The 19,672-nt window shown below is 41.0% G+C and overlaps 1 protein-coding gene across 3 annotated transcripts in view; it reads right to left on the bottom strand.

Annotated features, from left to right (window-relative positions):
• Positions 1–19,133, bottom strand: part of LOC131042897 (E3 UFM1-protein ligase 1 homolog) — a 251,377-nt gene extending 232,244 nt beyond the window's left edge. For 2 of the 3 annotated variants that reach the window (XR_009105331.2, XM_057976225.2), the window contains exon 1: positions 18,784–19,132. Coding sequence is in view for 2 of the 3 variants with exons in the window: in XM_057976225.2 (XP_057832208.2) it covers positions 18,784–18,957 (174 nt within the window). In the remaining variant the exon portion in view is untranslated. Of the gene's footprint in view, positions 1–18,783 lie in introns of all 3 variants that reach the window. The other variant, XM_057976226.2, reaches the window with a different exon arrangement.
• Positions 19,134–19,672: the final 539 nt, after the last annotated feature.

Raw genomic sequence — 19,672 nt, 5'->3', positions numbered from 1 at the left:
GTATGCCAGTATGGGCGCTGCCATCAACCTTGTCTTCAGCTCTTCGAAGGCCTTGCTCTGTGGCTCTGCCCAACTGTATGGTTCCCCTTTCCTTGTCAATTGATCCAACGGGTGGGACACCTCCGCGAAGTTCTTGATAAACCTCCTTTAGTACCCCACATGACCAAGGAAGGACTTTATCCCCGTGACGTCCGTCGGAGGCTCCATTTCTACTATTACCCGAATCTTGTCCGGGTCCATTTTCAATCCTTCTTTACACACAATGTGTCCCAGCAATCTCCCCTGTAGTACCATGAATCTACATTTCTTCGGGTTGAGGGCCAATCGTGCCCTCCGACACCTTTCTAAGCACTCTCCCAGAGTTTTTAAGTGGATGTCCTGTTCACTGTAAATAGACCAATCATCCAGGAATGCTTTGAAGTTCCCCACCGACATCCTTTCGAAGATGTGCAGGATGATGCGCTGAAAGGTGGCAGGCGCATTGCATAGACCGAAGGGCATTCGGTTGTATGCGTACACACCATCCTCCACCACGAAGGTTGTTTTCAGCTTATCTTCCTTCGCGATGGATATCTGGTTGTAACCAGAGAACCCATCCATGAAGGAATAGATTTCGTGCCCAGCTACTTCCTCCAAGATGCTGTCTGTGAAGGGTATGGGAAACGGGTCTTTAACGGTGACAGCGTTTAGGCATCGGAAATCTACACAGATCCGGATCTGATTGGCCTCTTTCTTGAGGGAAATCACAATGGGGGACACCCATTCGCTTGTCTGCACTCTGAAGATTATGCCCGCTTCCAACATCCGCTCAATTTCATCGTTCACTCGTACAGCATAATTTTTGTTCATTCGGTACGGCCGCTTCCTCACTGGCTGGGCTCCTGGTACCAACGTTATTCGATGCACACATAACTCTGGGGGCACGCCCTTCAAGTCCTTGTATGTCCATGCAAAGACATCCTTGTATTCCAGGAAAATTTTGAAGGCTGTGGCCTTCAACACTGGATTCCAATCATCTCCGACCAGGATGATCTTGGGGTCACTTGTCTCCCCGAGATTCATTTCCTTTAACGTGGCTTCCTGATACTTAATAGGCTCCCCTTCTGGAAATTGGTGTGCCGGCGCCTCATTCACTGCTGCCTCCCCTTCCTTATACTCGCCATATTCTGGGGGAAATATCTCTGGTTCTTCTTCGATGCTCAATACGTTGCACGATGGTGTAAATAGTTCATAATCTCCCATTTGCCAATGGAAGAGGCCATTCAAGGAGTCCCCGTCGTCCCCTGAGCATGCCTCCAGTTCTAATACCCCTTCATCACTAGGCTCCATGCGGCATCTATTTCCGCCCTCCGCTAACTGGTGTCCCTCGGACTCCGAGTCGGAGGAAGAGGCTAACTCCTCGCTCACCATCTGCGTACGGAGATCGATTACGTACTTCCTCCCGACGTTTTCCAAAGAAAGGGTATTCCGCTTCCAGTTATGGTTCGCCTTGGCTGCAATGAGCCACCCCCGCCCCAGGATGGCGTCATATCCTTTCTGTTTTAAGGGGATTACCACAAAGTCCAACACGAATGGCTGCGTGCCGACCATCACCTGCTGGCCCATGAGGGTACCAATGGGTTTAATCCCATGTTGGTCTGCCCCTAGTAGGTTGAACGTAGGGGACCACAACGTAGGCTTTCCCAACTTTTTCCATGTCGCTTCTGGGAGTACATTTACTCCTGACCCTCCGTCCACAATCGTGTCTGTTAGGGTGGTCCCTAGTATACCCATTTCTACCACCGCTGGGTGGCGTCCGCTGTTGACTACCAACAACATGGGGTCGACCGCGGGGTTCGTGACCTCCCTAAACGCGGAGTTGGTTGTAGGGCGCACGACCTCCTCCGTTGTTACTTGTGGGGGTATAGAGTTTAAAATAGCCGTTTTTAGCTGCGGCATACTCTCCAGGAGGTCTTGAATTTTCACCGATACCTCTACTTGCAAGATCTGCCGTAAGATTTCCTCCTCCCTTCATCCGTGGTGGACTCGCTATCTGGTGACTGTTTTGTCCTTGTGCGGCCATCTCCTTCGTGATCTCGTCTCTGGCCTCCCGCACTCTCTCGGTCTCCATGTGGGGATTTGGGTAGGCAATCTTTTTAGCCTGTGCCCTTGTGATTGCCAATACTTCTGCCTTCGTAGGTTCTATGTTTAGAAGGTGTACGCCAGGCTTCGCGCAATTTGCGTCCTCATGGTCGCCTGGCCCGCACCATCGGCAAAGGTGCTGAGTGTTGGCTTCCTTCGTGCAATCGCGGGCGAAGTGTCCCCACTGATTGCAGGCCCTACACTGAATCATCGGCCGTCCCTTGGCATCGTACTGGATCCGGTTTTTGCTGTTGTTATTGTTATTGTTTCTTCCGCCGCCGCCGCGTCTATTATCTCGGTATCCTCCAGATGATGCCGTTGTGTTAGTCTGCTGGCCCGTACCCGCTGGTGCAGATGTTGTGGCCTGCTCTGTGAACAACACCTGGTTCGGGCTTCGGGTTTTCATATTGTATGGGCACTCCTTGGTGGAGTGTCCCATCATTTGGCAAATCTCACAGAATGCCTTCTTCGGGCAAGTACCCTTTGTGTGTCCATCACTCCTGCAGTCTGTACACCATACTTCAGTTTCTTCCATCTTAGCCCGCACAATCGGCAAAGGTGCTGAGTGTTGGCTTCCTTCGTGCAATCGCGGGCGAAGTGTCCCCACTGATTGCAGGCCCTACACTGAATCATCGGCCGTCCCTTGGCATCGTACTGGATCCGGTTTTTGTTGTTGTTATTGTTATTGTTTCTTCCGCCGCCGCCGCGTCTATTATCTCGGTATCCTCCAGATGATGCCGTTGTGTTAGTCTGCTGGCCCGTACCCGCTGGTGCAGATGTTGTGGCCTGCTCTGTGAACAACACCTGGTTCGGGCTTCGGGTTTTCATATTGTATGGGCACTCCTTGGTGGAGTGTCCCATCATTTGGCAAATCTCACAGAATGCCTTCTTCGGGCAAGTACCCTTTGTGTGTCCATCACTCCTGCAGTCTGTACACCATACTTCAGTTTCTTCCATCTTACTTGTACTCCCTTTCATGGCCTTGAATTCTCTCAGCATTCATTCCATGTCCTTCTGGAGCGCGTGTACCTTTTTACCTGATCCGCTACTGCTACTGCTCTCTCCGTCAGAATCTTCGTCATCGTCAGATGAATATCTATTACTTTTCTTCTTTCTTGATGTTTTGTACTTGCTTTCCAGATCCATTGCCCTGTTATAGGCGTCGTCATATGATGTCGGAGGTACAATCTTCATTTTTTTCCGTAGGGAGAATTTCAATCCTTCCACGAACCATCGTTTTTTTAAACCCTCAGCCGGCTGGCTCTCCATTTTACCCAAGAGTTCTTTCAGCCTCCGACTGTATGCCCGTACTGTCTCCTTAGTACCTTGCTTGGTACTATATATCTCTGTCACAATTTCGTTGTCATCACGAAGCAACCGGAACTCCTCCGTGAATTCCTTCTGTAGGGTAGCCCATGTGGCCACTTTTTGCTTATCTATATCGGAGTACCAATCTATGGCGACTCCTCGTAACGTGGCTGGGAACTGTTGTACCCAGTCATCATGGTCTGTTACTCCGTTGGCAAACCAAATGGTCTCACATGTACGGCAGTGCCGTAAGGGGTCTTCCTTGCCGTCCCCTATGAACTTTGGTAACTTTTGTTTGCTCGCCATCCCTGGTCGTCTTCCTGGAGGCGGTTGTGTCTGTGTCTGTGGTTGTGTCTGTGGCCCTGCGTTGCTACCTCCGGTAGTGTTGGTGGTGTGTCCTGGAGGTACGGTGTTTTGCCTGTCACGTGTGGCACCTACACCCGTACTGTTGCCCTCCCCTTCATTCGGACACGCTCCTACTCCTGCCTCCCGTCGGTGATCTTCACTCCGTGGTGTGAGGGATAAGTTCCTAAACTGATCCCGCGTCTCCTCGACCAGATTTCGCCTTAACCTTGTTTCTTCTAGAAATTCTTCGTGGCTCCGCATCCTACGATGATCTGGCGACAGGTAGAAATTTCCGTCGGCCTCTGCACCTTCCGTGACACCTCCTTGGTTCCCCTCGGGCCCCCCTTCAGCAGGTCATCCTTCGGCAAGTTGCCTCAGCCTTCGTCTACGTTCTACTTGCTGCTCCAGAATCAGAGCCCTCTGCGCGGCCTCCCACTCGTTCGTTTCTGGTTTTCTATTTCTATCTTTATTCAACAAGTTTGGCATTAATTGTAACACATCTCCTTAACTCTCAATTCTTTAAATCAAAACATGTCTTTATTAATTCATCTGCTCAAGTACAACTCATGTCAATGACACTTTTATTTGAAAATAAGAAGTTCACATTTCAATTCCCTCCTGGCCTGTCGCCATCTCTTTCCGTGTCCTGTCGGTTGTTCTCTTCGTATCGTTGCAGGATTTGTTGTCGTCGCTCTTCCTGGGCAATCTCCTCCAGGCGGGCCTGTTGTGCCAGCGATGCCTGTGCAAGCAACCGGGGGAGGTGGTTCATCAACCGGTTTACTGCCAGGCTAACCTCCAGCGCTGTCCACACGGCACTTGGTGGGATTTCTGCCTCCGCTGCTTCTCGTCGAATGTATGTCTGAATGGCCACCTGGAGCAAAATCGAGAATTCTCGTGTTGCCGTGTCTTCTCCTGTGTACAGTTCTGTCTGCGCGTCATCGGCCTCCGGGTTCACCTCACCAACAGGTAGGCCCATTGTGTCTGTGCGCCATCCGTGTCTTCCTTTCCCGAGTTCGTCTAGGCAACGGCGCCAAATGTTTGCCCTCTCGGGTGAATAACTTAAGACATAAAGGACATAACGCAGAATAATGCCGTAAATATCAGACAAGTGTAATAGATGTTCTATTCATCATAAGTGTCTTTTACAAGTTACATTCCGGAGTATAAAAGGGTACCGAGGGGGTGCAAGCGCCAACCGTCGCACCGCAACTTCCACCCCTCGGTTGCCAACTAACCAAAACAATTACACATAATTAACTAATATTATGCCCGTGTACAATAATGCCGCCAACACACAGCAGTGTTTTGATCAATTTAAGCAGTTGATGAGCTTGTGTCCAATCCTTGCATTACCAAATTTCTCTCAGCCGTTTGAGTTATAGTGTGATGCATCAAGACAGAGAATTGGTGCGATGTTGATGCAGAACAAGCACAGTCGAAAATTGAGGGGGCCAAAGAATAGTTATAGCATATATGAAAAGGAGATGTTAGCCATTATGCATGCATTGGCTAAGTTCATGCAATTCTTGGTAGGGAGTAAATTTGTGGTTAAGACGAACCATAACAACCTAAAACATTTCCTCAGTCAACGGGACCTCAATGACCGACAGCAGAATGGGTAAGTAAGCTCCAGGTTTACGATTTTGGCATTGCATAGAAGGGCAAGAAGAAATTTGTTGTTGATGACCATCCAAGAGACCCCATTTGTGCTCTATTGGGGAGATTACACATGATTCGCAAGGGTTAATCTCTATTGAGTATGCTAAGGACACATGGGCTACTGGTGTCATTGACGGGACAGTACGGGATGACAAATATACAGTTGTAAATGATCTCATCATTCACAAAGGCAGGATTTTCTTAGTCCTAGGTTCAAAGATGAAGGGGCAGGTATTGAGAGCCTTCCATGATGCACCAATGGTAGGACACACAGGGTACTTCAAGACGTATCACCAGATACAAGAGAGATTTACTTGGAAGGAGCTCAAGTTAAAGGTTTTTAGGTATGTTCATGAGTGTCCTAACTATCAGCAGAATAAGCATGAGCACACTTTCCTGGCACGTTTATAGCAGCCCCTACCATTCCTAGTAGGAAGTAGGAGTGCATCTCGATGGATTTTATCACGAGCTTACCCAAAGCCCAAGGGAAAGATTGCATTTGTGTTGTGGTGGACAGACTGACGAAGTTTGCACATTTTTTCCTGATCACCACTACATTTACAACAATGCAGGTAGCTGAGTTGTTCTTTAGGGAGGTATTCAAACTTCATGGGTTGCCAAGGAGTATTGTGAGTGACAAGGACGAGGAGTATTGTGAGTGACAGGGACAGCAGGTTCATGAGTCACTTTTGGCAGTAGTTGTTTAGACTCAGTGGCACCGAGCTCACCCCGAGCACCAATTACCACCCCCAAACTGATGGACAGACACAAATTGTCAATAAGTGGGTGGAGGGAAACCTTCGAAATTATATATCAAGGCAGCAAAAGGCATGGGTTAGGTGGCTCTATTTGTGTGAGTATTGCTATAATACGACCTACCACATGTCCATCTAGATTTCTCCATCTATGGTGCTATATGGATATGATGCGCCTAACTTCCTAGATTTGCTACTTGGAGACAGTTGAGTACCTAGCGCCAAGGACTTGTTGCAAGACAACTAGGATATTATGAGTTCCTTGAGGGAAAACATTTAGAATGCACAAAATCAGCAAAAACAATATGTTGATCAGGACAGGTTTGAACGTTCATTTGAGGTCGATGATATGGTATACCTTATGTTGCAGCGTTACCGACAGTCCACTCTCAAGAAGAGCGGAGCAGATAAACTTAAGCCGCATTATTATGGACTATTCAGGATCATCAAACATATTGGAGAGGTGGCTTATGAGTTAAAGTTACCTGCAGACAATCGAGTACATAATGTCTTCCATGTGTCTCGCCTCAAGAAGGCGATTGGGCATAATGTGATTCCTTCTACAGTGTTACCACCCCTTGATGAGAAGGGGAAACTGATTCTTGTCCCCGAAGCCATAATTGATACTTGAGAGAGGAGATTGAGGAGGGTTATCAAGGAGTATTTGGTGAAGTGGAAGGATCTGCCAATGGAGGATGCTACATGGGAGAGTGAGCAGATCCTGCAGCACTCGGAGTTGAGGTTGCTTGAGGACAAGCAATCTCGGGGAGGGTGGACTGTAATGTCCCCTTCCTAAGGTCGGATGCTTCTAGCAGGGGTTAGCCTATTATCGGGAACCCGTAGGCTGACACAATGGATAGGGAACCCAGTTAGAGGTCTTGTGACCCTTTGAGGAGCTTTGGGAGGCATTTCAAGGGTCCAGGGTTAGTCTCCTATTTTTTAGGAGGAGACTGTCAGTTGACCAGTTGAACACTTGGAGGCATGTGGAGCATAGCAAGGGGCCTTATGAGTGATTCACAGTGATCAGAGTGAGTTTCTTATTTATTAGGGGAATCCCTATTTTTTAGGAGGTAACTGCCAATTCCTCTACTCCGACCAGACTTCACCCTGGTATCAGTGGCAGCTTCAGTTTTCAGTTTGGGGACCAAATAATGAGTTCAGAATAAGAAATTCAAAATATTAAAGTCTCAATTTTAATATTTTTATTTGCATAAAAAAAATTAATAAGTGACCCCCCCCTGGAGTGTGTGCCTAGTAGGCACGAGTTGTTTTCAAAAAGGGGCCTTTATGTCATGATGGGTGGACCCTTGAGAAGTTCGAACTTACTAGGGAGAGAATAATATAAATAAAAATCAAAGTATACACTTTGTAAGAAATAAAAAGGAAACCCTAAAAGCAATGATTAGGGTTAGAGTGAATAAAAGAACATTATGGGCAGCATTTTGGGTATCTAAGCAGCCATTTTTACAAGAGGAAATTGCAGACTGGAGCTCTGGAGAACAGGGATTCAGTTTTACAGATTGTGGAGATGAAAACCTTCACAGTTTTGAAGGCCTACAGGAGTGCAATAACTCCCAAGGGCTGATTTGTTTATAAAAATCAGTAGTAACATTGGAAGGAAACCAAATCAGATTGCATCAGCTGTTAGAGCAAGGGTTTCTTCATCAAAAATTCAGTCCAAGGAGCAAATCAGGGCTTATTATCTTCATTTTCAGTCACCCCTTGCTTACCCATAGCCAACCGTACCATTGTTTGGACAAACTACAGAATTTTCAGCTGGGCGTTAGGGTTTGAAGTTGTTAAAAGAAGCAGATCAGGTTATATGTCATCTCTAAAATTCAAATCAGACTTTAAAAATCAGAACTGCAGCTCTAAATTGCAGATCAGACTCAAAAATCAGAACTATATATGCTGCCATGGGTATGTAATCAGCCTTTTGCCATAAGAATTCATCATTTGGTAATTTGTTGTATTGATTTCTCGTTCCTCTTATTTCCAGCAGTTATTTTCTTTTATTTGCATTTCATATCATCTGCAATCTCAAGCAAAAAACATCAAAACACAAATAAATCAGAAAAATCATTGAAAACTCAAAAAAATCAGAAAAACAATAAAAACAAAACTTTCCAAAAACAATCAGATTCTTGCAACAGCAGATTGGGGTGGTATATTTCAGGCAGCCAAAAATCTTCCAATATGATTTATTTGAACAGTGTAGCTACTGAAAACAATGAATGAAGATGTTAGAAAGTATAAATTGGAATTCATATGATATTTTTGCACTCACAGAATGTTGTACCCGGCTGAAAAGATGCAAGATAGATTTAAATCAGACCTTGCAATGTTTGTAAATGGAAATTAGAGGTTGGTGACTGGTGTGACTACTATTTGGAGATGTATGGCTGGCTGTACAATGCTAGAAAATACTGTAATCAGTCTGGAAATGATGCTTATCTGCTGGAAATAGGGTTTAAACAGCAATATATTGACAAATGTATCCTCCGTATGGTGGTGCTTAGCTAGGGTTGACTGTCATAGACCTGTATAATTCAGATCCAGAATCTTTTGCTACACAATGACTCCAAAATTTTGAAAATCAATATAAAAGTCTTCAAATATGATATGGTAACAAAATAATGAAATTTGCTTGCGAACCCAAACTGCCCTATTGCTGGAATCTCACATGAAATCTCCAATAATCAGCAACAAACACAATAGCACTACTATCACGGCATTGTAGCAAATTGTAAAATATCTTCAAATCCTCAACAAGTTGACACAATTGAAATCCATGGATGGAATCACCAAAAATGTGAAACGAGTGTTGTCATCCTTGACCCAACATGATGAATTCCAAAGAGTTTGAATCCTTTAGAATTTGAACACACCAAGAGTTATCTTCCTTGGATGCCCTAGAGAGAACAATTTCTCAAATCTTAAAGTAATATGCAAATGATAGCTTGAATAATCCCAAATGAAGATATACACCTCCTTGATGTACCTTTTCAAATTGGGCCCTTGGATCTGAAATTTCCCTCCAAGCATTTAAAAATAGTTTTAATTTTCAATTTTATTTTTTTATTTAAATATTTAAAAGTACTTTTATTTTAATACTAGTGTTTAAAAAACTCTTTTTATTTTAATGATAATAATATTATTAAGTTGCCCATAAAACTAGATTATGTTGGGCCCAACTTAAATAATATTATTAATTTAATTTAACCTGAAAAAGAGGACATGACAATCCACTCTGCCCAAAATTGCTTGCCCACAAGCAATTTGCAAACCTAGATGATGTATCATGTTGTAATGCCTAAGGAGTCTAGTTCCTATACCTGTCAAATGAAATAACTTCTGCCAAAAAACACCAAGCATACTTGGATGCTTAAATACCATCATGCCAACACTATGAATCATGTTATAGCATCTGGATTTCATTTTTGTTATGTGGAAGAACTCCTTTGAGAGATTTGTGATGAGATGCACGATTATACTTTTCCACCTTTGACTTGGATCAAGCAGTGAAGGCTTCCAATTCTCCATACACTCCTTTTTGACATGAAGAGGAATGAAAATATCCACAAACTCCCACAAGACAAAAGGCTGACCTATGAATTTGCCACCATGTTTTTGCTACACCAGTCTGATCTCATGATGATGTTGCTCCCTCAAGTTATAAGGGGCCTTACCACTGTTCTGCAGGCTGTAACCCTCACAAATTTGAACCAATCAGCTTGCATACAAGCTGGAACTAAGTTGCAACAGCCAAAAATTATTCCAAACCTCATCTAGAACAGCAGTGCAGTAGTTGGGTCCATTGTTTTTTGCAGTTCTATTGACTTAAACGCTTCACAAACAGCATGATGCATGAAAAATTATCCACAATTTTGCAGACTGGTAGCTAATGACTTGTAACAGCATTCCAAAATCAAAAACCTGAAAATCAGCAATATTAAAATGGTACAACAGCTGCAATAATGGAATTTCCTTGCAAAAATCAGCAACATAGAGGCTGGAAACACCCATATAATGACTGGAAATATTCCAACTACAGCAACAAATTGAAAATCACTCAATCCAACAACTAAATATATTTGTATAACTGCAAGTGGTGGAGTATAATGGCTGGAAATGGTGATGTTGGTGTTGTCACTAAGATTGCACCCTTGCTAAGTATCTAACCCAGCAATCTAGTGAAACATGGAAACACTCCGGGGCCTGGGGTTGCCCATAGATTGGAGTTAATCTCCGGAGAGGGTTGGTTCCCTTGGAGCTGTCACCTATAATACTATCTTTTTATTGGGAAAGGGAGAAAGACTTCTTAAAATGAAACCTAAAACTAAGAGGTGATGCACCATGTGTTTTTATGACCCATACTACTGTGTTAGACACACAAATATTCAATGATTCAGCTGTTCATGCACAATTCAAGCTTTAGCATACTCATATATTAGTGTTTCATAGAAAGGTTAAGTTTTGACAGTCCTAAAAGGAAGGAAATGAAGTGTTCTTCACAAATAGAAGCTGTCTACATGTTAACACAAAATATGTCTTTTATGTTCAAACATGCCCGAGACAAGACATTTATTTGAGGATTCATAAAATGAAATAACAGAAATAACATCAATTACCAATTTACACACAATGGAACTAGCTGTTAAAGGCCAAAAATGCTCAATTTCAGTGATTGGAAGGTGTCGTGGCAGCACATACAAGGCCAAAAAAAGCTTTGAAATGCTTAAAAATGATGAAAACTACATTGCTGTTTCAGTCATCAAATGACTGGTTTTTGAGTTACAAAACAGGATCTCTGCTAGAAAGAACTTTTTGAGTTACAACGCTAAGCCACAGATTGTATGAACTAAGTGAAAAAGAAACTAGGCATACTATTTCTCTATCCCAAGTTGGAGGGAAAATAGCACCTGCACTATAGACAACAAATAATTATTCCTTCTTTCATGCTCACTGGTTTAACATTATCTTGGCGATGAGAACTGCCTCTCTTTCTTTGACTGCACAAAAGCTTGAGAGGTGGTGTTGGGATAGGGGTTGATTGAAATGTGCATCCTAAAAGCCTGTAACTACTCCAAGAAAAGCTCCAATAGTTGCTTTGTCATCCAAATTCTTACAGGGTGATGGGAACTACCTGTACAGGTGTTCATGGTTGATAATTATTGCCTGACTGCTCTTTATTGACCTTTATCCCTTCATTATCATGATTGCACGTTTGTAGGTCATGAGTTTAAGGTGAGTTATGTCTCTTTGATGGCCTACAAAATGAATCTTCCTTAAACCTCACCTCACTTTCAACAACCTCTTTTAGCTGTCCTATTTTACCTCTGTGCAGTCTCTATTCATGCCGTTTGACAATCCTAAAGAATATTCCACAGACTAATCTCTATTCTTTCCTTCTTTGTGCATTCTCATAGAATGAATTAAGTTTTCCCTTTCATGCCTTAATTGATTGCTCATGTAATGGATGGCCTTTCATTTGTCATTACTTTTAGTTGTGATAACTATCACTAACCCTTGTCATCTATGGAATGTCACTTCATATGAGCTGCCATTTAAAGCAACCTCGTATAGTTTTCACTTAGGAATAAAGTCATGAATTCTTGATGTCAGCTTTGGCCTACCCTGTAGTCTGTCCATAGATTGTCATACAGTGTATGACTGTCCTTTCTTGGTTGTTTGACAATGCCCTTACTGTCTTTCTTTGTCATATGCCATTTTGTCATAATTTGTCACAACGAGCTATCCCAATGGGTGGCCTCTGGATACAGCATAGTTATGGATGGGTGGACGGACATTAGCCATCGTCCACTCATCAACATCATGGTCACATGTGCAGAGGGCCCATACTTTCTCAAAGCAATTGACTGTACAGGGCATCGCAAAGATGCTGATTTTCAGTTTGATGTCCTCAGGGAGGCTATTGAAGAGGTTGGGCCACAAAATGTGGTCCAAGTAGTAACAGATACAGCCCATGTGTGTAGAGCAGCAGGGTAACTTATTGAGGCAGCCTATAGACATATTTGGTGGACTCCATGTTGTGTGCATGCCAAGAACAATGCACTCAAGGACATGGGGAAGATTGACTGGATTAAGGAGTGGTCGGCGATGCGAGAGATGTGCAGATGTTTATCTGCAACCACCACACTTCGCATGCACTCTTCAAGACCTTCTCGAAGGAGTTCTTGTAACCAGTTGAGAACAAATATGCATCCTATTTCATTCTCTTGGAGAGAATGATTGAGTTGCAAGAGGCATTGCAACTCATGGTTATGACAACAAAGTGGAATAGGTGGGCTGAGGCCAAGACAAAGTAGGGGAGAAGGGTGAAGGAGATAGTGAAAAGTAATGTGTTTTGGACTGATGCAAAATACATAGTCTCCATCATTGCTCTAGTTTTCCAGGTTATCAAATATGGGGATGGGGATGCACCTAACCTTGGCGAGTTATATGAATGCATTGATTCTATGCTTGACCAGATGAGTGTTGTTGTGCGAGTGAAGGACCCCACTTTAGCATACTACAATGAGCAAATTCGGCCAATCATTCAGTGCAGATGGGACAAGCTCAACACTCCCTTGCATATGGCTGCATATGCCTTGAATCCTAAGTGGTACAAGGCTAGGCCGGGTAGAGTTACACCAATTCAAGATGATGAGATGAAGGCGAGGTTCTTTAGGTGCATAGAGAAGATGTATGATGCTAGAAATGCCGACATAATTCGCACTAAGTGGACAAAAGTTTGCCACTCTTAAGGGTTATTCAGACACAACAAAGATGGATATAGAAACTATGGCACAGGAGGACCCACTTTTGTGATGGAATTGTCATGGTCAGAAATCTTTGACTACCACTCTAGCTATATGTATGCTATCCCAGGTTTCTAGTTCTTCAGCTGCTGAGAGGAACTAGTCTACATATAGCTTCATTCACTCTCTTAAGAGGAACAAACTTGCCTCTAAGAGAGTAGAGAATCTTGTGGCTGTACATAGTGCTTTGCATCTCATCGACTGCACGACACTTGTGTACAAAGAGAGTCCAACGACACAATGAGATGTAGACTCAAAGGAGCCATCACAAGTTGATGACGATCCTACCACTTCAAATGCAAGGCTGATTGGTGTTAGCTTGAGGGATCTTGACCGTGAGGTGTCCACCAGTTCCAGTGATGAGGAGTTTGTAGATGATTAGAGGCCTCCCTTCACTACATTTTGAGTTTTGACATTTTGGCATTTTGTCTTTTGTAATGCTATTGCTACTCATTGTAATGATGTATCATGTAATCATCTTTATGATATCAGATATTCATATTTTCGATATAATAGAAATCTCCAATTTGACAATTTCATTTGTAAAATTTTATTTAGCATTCAAGAAACCTTCATATTTAGTATTTCAAATTTTGCTATTTTATAATTTTACTAATTTCCAATAGTTTCATTGGAAATGTAATTCTTATATTGTTATACATCTTTTCACAACTAGTTTTTCAAGTACTATAACTATATGTATAACTATATCAGCACCACCACCCCCTCCCCCCAACCGTCGTCCCCCCACTGTCCCCAACGGTCGTGGAACACTAATAAAATTTGATAAAAGAAATTGTCAAACTGGAGATTTCTATTATAATGAAAAATATGATTTATGATCATGATTCATCATTGGCTTATTACTTGCTTAGAATTATAGTTTAATGGGAGTTTGGGGGCAACACCAAAACGAGGTTGAGGGTAGCACCCATGGCAGGGGTTTGGGTAAGAGAGAAAGATGTAGATATAGGTCTAGATCTTGGGGGATAGAGAAGAGAGTGAGATAAAGGGGTAGAGAGAGGGGATAGAGGAAGAGTGATAGGTAGAGAGATAGGCCTAGAGTTCAAGGGAGATAAAGAGAGCGAGATAGAGAGAGCGAGAGAATGCTGATAGGAAGTTATTGATTACTGAAATTCAACCAAGTCGAAAAAAATTTAAATCTTCTAAAACCTAGAGTTTGCATTATAACTCGTAGAGATCTGAAACAACTCTCAAACATCCTACCAATATATACATGAAATAAAACATAAAGTATAAGTCACATTTCAATATGACTTATACTTAAATGTTACATTTCATGTATATATCTAATGAAGAGAAGGCTTAAAGACAAGGATGCCATCTTCACAAATTTTCCACCATTTTGCTTAGGGTTCGAATTTCTAAGTGGGAGCCATGGGAGACTCCTAGGTGTCCCCGAGACGGCGAGAAGACTCCTAGGAGTCCCCAAGACATCCCAAAGACATTTGGACGTCCCCAACATCTCCAAACGTCCCTATGGCGATGGTGGGACAATGGGGGACGCCCGTCCCTGCATCTCAAAGACGTCCCCATCACAGAAACGCGGAGGTTGGGGGGGGCAGAACACATCCTCGTGGTTCACTACTACAATCTTCACTAGAGGAAACCTCAATCGTCCTACATTTGTCCTCTGCTGATTCCTCAGCAACTAGCACACTCACTTGTGTTTCTATGTGAACGAGATAAAGATATCCCTCTCATATTCGCACAATTATCTACTTCGTCTTTCCTTTGTACATTCACCAAAGAGGCACTCCTACACTGTAAATAAAATTCTTTCATATCTAAGCACAAGATACTTCCGGCCAATGAGGTGTTTTGAACATAATTATTCTTACTTTGTGTAAAGGATCTTTCCTGCCATCATGCGATACCTCTTTAAGTATTGCAATGTTACCAATGCTTTTAACAAAATTATTTCCTTTAGGAAATTCATGAAAAGAACTATGCTCAGAGAAATCATCTTCAGAGTCATCAATTATGATAGCCAAGCAAGAAAATTCTTTCGTTCTCCTGGACTGAAACAACTCCGAAGCATCACTGATACTAGTAGTTTTTAAACTGGGAATCTGGCTAACATAGCCTCTTCTTTCTTCCTTATGAGATGAAATGGTGAGACTTGGAGGTAACCCATTTCTTTCATGGAACAGGGTGGAACAGGACGATCAAATACATGATGAACTTAAATGTAATGTCCCCACTTTGAAATATAATTTAATCATAAATGATAATAATAAAACTAAAATTAAAATATAAAAGAATACAATTAAATATAATTAAATTTTAATTAAGTTAATGAATGGTCAAAGACATGAAATGAAAAGTTGTGACTCTCTCAAACATGGGATATAAAAGGGAGAAGAGAACCTCATTTGAGGGGATAATTTGGGGAATCAGAAGTGCAGATCTGATATAAATAAGAAAAGCGGATTTGAATGCGAAAGGTTGTGTTCCTTTCAAAAGGCAGAAATAATGAAGAGTTGCCTCTTTCAAAGGGCGCTGATGGTGGAAAGGGTGTGTCTCTTGCCAAAGGCGCATATATGATGAAGAGGTGTGACCTCTCCCTCACATTGGAGGATATAAAAAGGAGAAAGTCTCATTTGACGAGGACATCCAAGGGAGATCAATTTGAAGAATAATTTATTATTCTCAAAGGGCAGCAATGAAGAGTGATGACTCATTTCTTATGAAGAGGTGTGACTTCCCACAAATGAAGATATAAAGAAGAGATTAATTCAATTGAGAAGGGGGAATTGGAGGAACCATCCATAAGATCAAAGAAGACAGGAAAGCCAATGAACCAATATCTAATATCAGAATTAATAAGGGTGAAAATTAGCAGACTTTGATATTTACAAGGGCAAGATTCAAGGCAATCCCAAAAGGGGACATTACAAGTGGTATAGAGCATGATCTTGCCAGCCTGTAGGGTAAGGATAAATCATTTATGCATTCTAATCAGTGAGAAGGGATGTATTAACTCGCTCCAAAAATATGGCAACAACTAAATGACAATGCCAAGACAATATGAGAGATTTTTAAACATATGTGTATTGTGCAAAGAAGACAATCAAGTATATAATATATACACTAGATTAAAAGAAACTATTATGAAGATCTAAGGTGAAGTATATGAAGAGTTGGTAACAGACTTTTGAGAAGAGATTGCGGATGCTCTATGACAATCTTATGATCAGATTATGGAAGACTTTATAGCAGATTTGTGGAAGAGACTTATTGTGAATTATGGAATATTGATTACCCCAAGAGATGGTTTTGGTCCTGGTTGGACGCTCCTGCCTCTTGTGGATAAAGTGAATTGACCCAAGAGATGGTTTTGGTCCTAGTTGGATGCTCTTGCCTCTTGCCAATTGGTTACTCCGAGAGATGGTTTTGGTCTTGGTTGGATGCTCCTGCCTCTCGTGGGTAAAATGATAGATGGATTGGCCCAAGGGATGGATCTGGCCCTGGTTGGGCGTTCCTGCTTCTTGTGGACCAAGTAAACTATATCTACATGTGTATGCTTGTATTGAAATATATCCATGTGTCTACTTCGTGTTTTCATGTGTATGCTCCGTGTTTTATGTGTATACTCCGTGTTGAGCAAATCTACTACATGAAAATTTATGATTACTGATTTCTATCATTGTGAATTCTATTTTTTTGTTGACCTAAAAAGATGAGTTTATTTAGGTAAGAGTATTGCAATTAAGGTCTTACATGTGTGTCATGGTTCTAATCCTCTTCTCAATGAATGAGGATTTCACCTTTGTTGTCTCAAGGAAACAACCAAACATAGTTCTTAAGATTACAATTGATGAGAGAGAACTTGTCTTAAGATTAAAAATCTCGAGGGGTTAGTTAGGAATCCTTGCATTGGGAAAATTTGGTTAAATTGATCATTGCTTGAGGACAAGCAATCTTGAGTGGAGCGAGCTGTAATGTCCCCACTTTGAAATACAATTTAAAGATAAATGATTATAATAAAATTAAAATTAAAATATAAAAGAATACAATTAAATATAATTAAATTTTAAATAAGTTAATGAATGGTCAAAGACATGAAATGAAAAGTTGCGACTCCCTCAAACATGAGATATAAAAGGGAGAAGAGAACCTCATTTGAGGGGATAATTTGGGGAATCAGAAGTGCAGATCTGATATAAATAAGAAGTGTGGATCTGAATGTGAAAGGTTGTGTTCCTTTCAAAAGGCAGAAATAATGAAGAGTTGCACTCTTTCAAAGGGTGCTAATGGTTGAAAGGGTGTGTCTCTTGCCAAAGGGGCATACATGATGAAGAGGTGTGACCTCTCCCTCACATTGGAGGATATAAAAAGAAGAAAGTCTCATTTGAGGAGGACATCCAAGGGAGATCAATTTGAAGAAATATTTATTATTCTCAAAGGGTAGCAATGAAGAGTGATGACTCATTTCTTATGAAGAGGTGTGACTCCCCACAAATGAAGATATAATGAAGAGATTAATTCAATTGAGAAGGGGAAATTGGAGGAACCATCCATAAGATCAAAGAAGACAAGAAAGCAATGGATCAATATCTAATATCAGAATTAATAAGGGTGAAAATTAGCAGACTTAGATATTTACAAGGGCAAGATTCAAGGCAATCCCAAAAGGGAACATTACATTGAATTACTCTCTTCCAGTACTGCACATTCTGGTTCTCTAGTAGTTGTATGTAAATTAAGACAGTTTTGGTCCAAATTGAAGGCTGACTTGCCTTCATTAATTGATGGGATAGAGTCGGCAACCATGTTTATAATATTATCTGCAGGATTCAAATTAGACACCACAACTGATGCCTCCATGAAACTCAAACAAGGAATGCTTTCCTCCATTCTTTGAGGTAGAGAGAGAGGGTTCACAATAGGACTCCAAACTGAAAAGAGAATATTAGACAACTCGAGAGGCAACTCATTGTCACCAATATGTTCTATTGAATCCCTCGAAAAATGAAGACCAGTGTTGGGTAATTGAGAAGGCACCTGGACCTCCATATTTAATTCACTTGAACTATCTGGAAGTGTGACATGGCTTAAATCATGACTTTATACTCATATTGATCCATTAATTTTAACATTTATAATCTTACGTGAAATGTTTAAAATTCCCTAAAATACCATGTAGAAATTAGACCAATGTGCATTAAAATACATGATTCTACAATCATATGTGTGGCTCTGCCTCAGTGGAATCAACTAAAGATGAGCATTTACCGAATATTTAAAACAACACGGTAATTATCAAATGGGATGACTCGGGATACTAAATGTATAGGAAATTCCTTGAACGGAGCCCTGGTTTCAAATCCCATGAGGCGTAATAGAATGTAATTGGGTAAAATTAAAATACAGAATCAACTATGGGTGCTGTGAACCGAAATAAATGAGACTGAGTGAAAGTCCTCAATGAATTTGAAAAATGATATCCCTATTACTCAACAGAAGGTCACTCAAAAAGAGGGAGGAATTTACCGATCGTTTATTAACTGTAATAATAGGGAAATTGATTCAGATGATTGCATTTATTCAAATTTAAGAGCAAAGTGCATTACAGCAATTTGGTTGGTATATTTGACCTCTTGGAAAACTTAACTGTATCGATAAAAAATATAGCATTGTCAAGTCTTTAAGGATGTGTATTAGAAAAACTATTTTGAAGGACTTAATTATGTGGATTTAAAAAACTTTTGCAGGACTTGATTATGTAGAGTGGGCACCAACAATTTTACCTGAGTTATATATTCTTTTCCAGAGACTGTATGAAGGAGATCAGAGTCGAGTAAATCGAGGAGCTGTAATTTATTGACGAGCTCGACCACATTTCTTTCAGATAACCTCACGCTTGATTTTTCTTGCTGAGCTGCCTCAAATTGCTTCTGCAATTCCAACAATTCAATGTCCATTTTATCGCCTCTTCGATTGAATTACAGGGGCGATCCAAATATGTGCATCTACTGTAACTCCTATTTGTAATTCGGTCGCAATAAAGGGCAATTTGAAGTGGTATTTATTATGACAGTAAAATGGGTTTTGCAGAAAGAAGTGTTTTGACTCGTAAAAATTCGGAGTGTCAATGCATAGGTTACAAATTGTTTGATATTTAAAAAGAGAAGCCTATTGTGTTGTGTAGTTTGAAGAGGTCAGTAAATGATAAATATAAATTTTTGATAATGCATAAAATATTACAATAGCTTATGGATTTAAGCATAAGAAGTGAGATATAAGAAAAAAAAATGGGTTTTTGTTATTATTTTTATGTTTTTCAAAGTTCGTTTATTAGTTATAAATTTTGATTAGTTGTTTTTACTTTTATAATATATTTTTTTCAATTATCTAAGACATAAATATCTTATGCAAGCTATCTAAGTAGTTAGTTTGAACATTATCATATGTGAAGCATTTGATGATAAATGGTAGTTTTATCTCTAAGATATCTAATATGTAAAATAGATATAATTCATCTTCTCACCTTTCTTTTGGGATCTTTCACCTATCCATTTTGCATCTAAGTTGGTGTAATATGACTTCAATAGAGTTATGAGCATCTTCATTTTTCTTTTGATTGGTGTCTTTGTGTAATGTTTTTGTTTGTGCCTATAATAAAGGTTAACCTTGGTC

This window comes from Cryptomeria japonica, chromosome 1 (genome assembly GCF_030272615.1).
Source record: "Cryptomeria japonica chromosome 1, Sugi_1.0, whole genome shotgun sequence".
Taxonomy (NCBI): domain Eukaryota; kingdom Viridiplantae; phylum Streptophyta; class Pinopsida; order Cupressales; family Cupressaceae; genus Cryptomeria; species Cryptomeria japonica.
The sequence above is the reverse complement of the archived record's forward strand: the minus strand, read 5'-3'. Positions and strand labels throughout refer to the sequence as shown.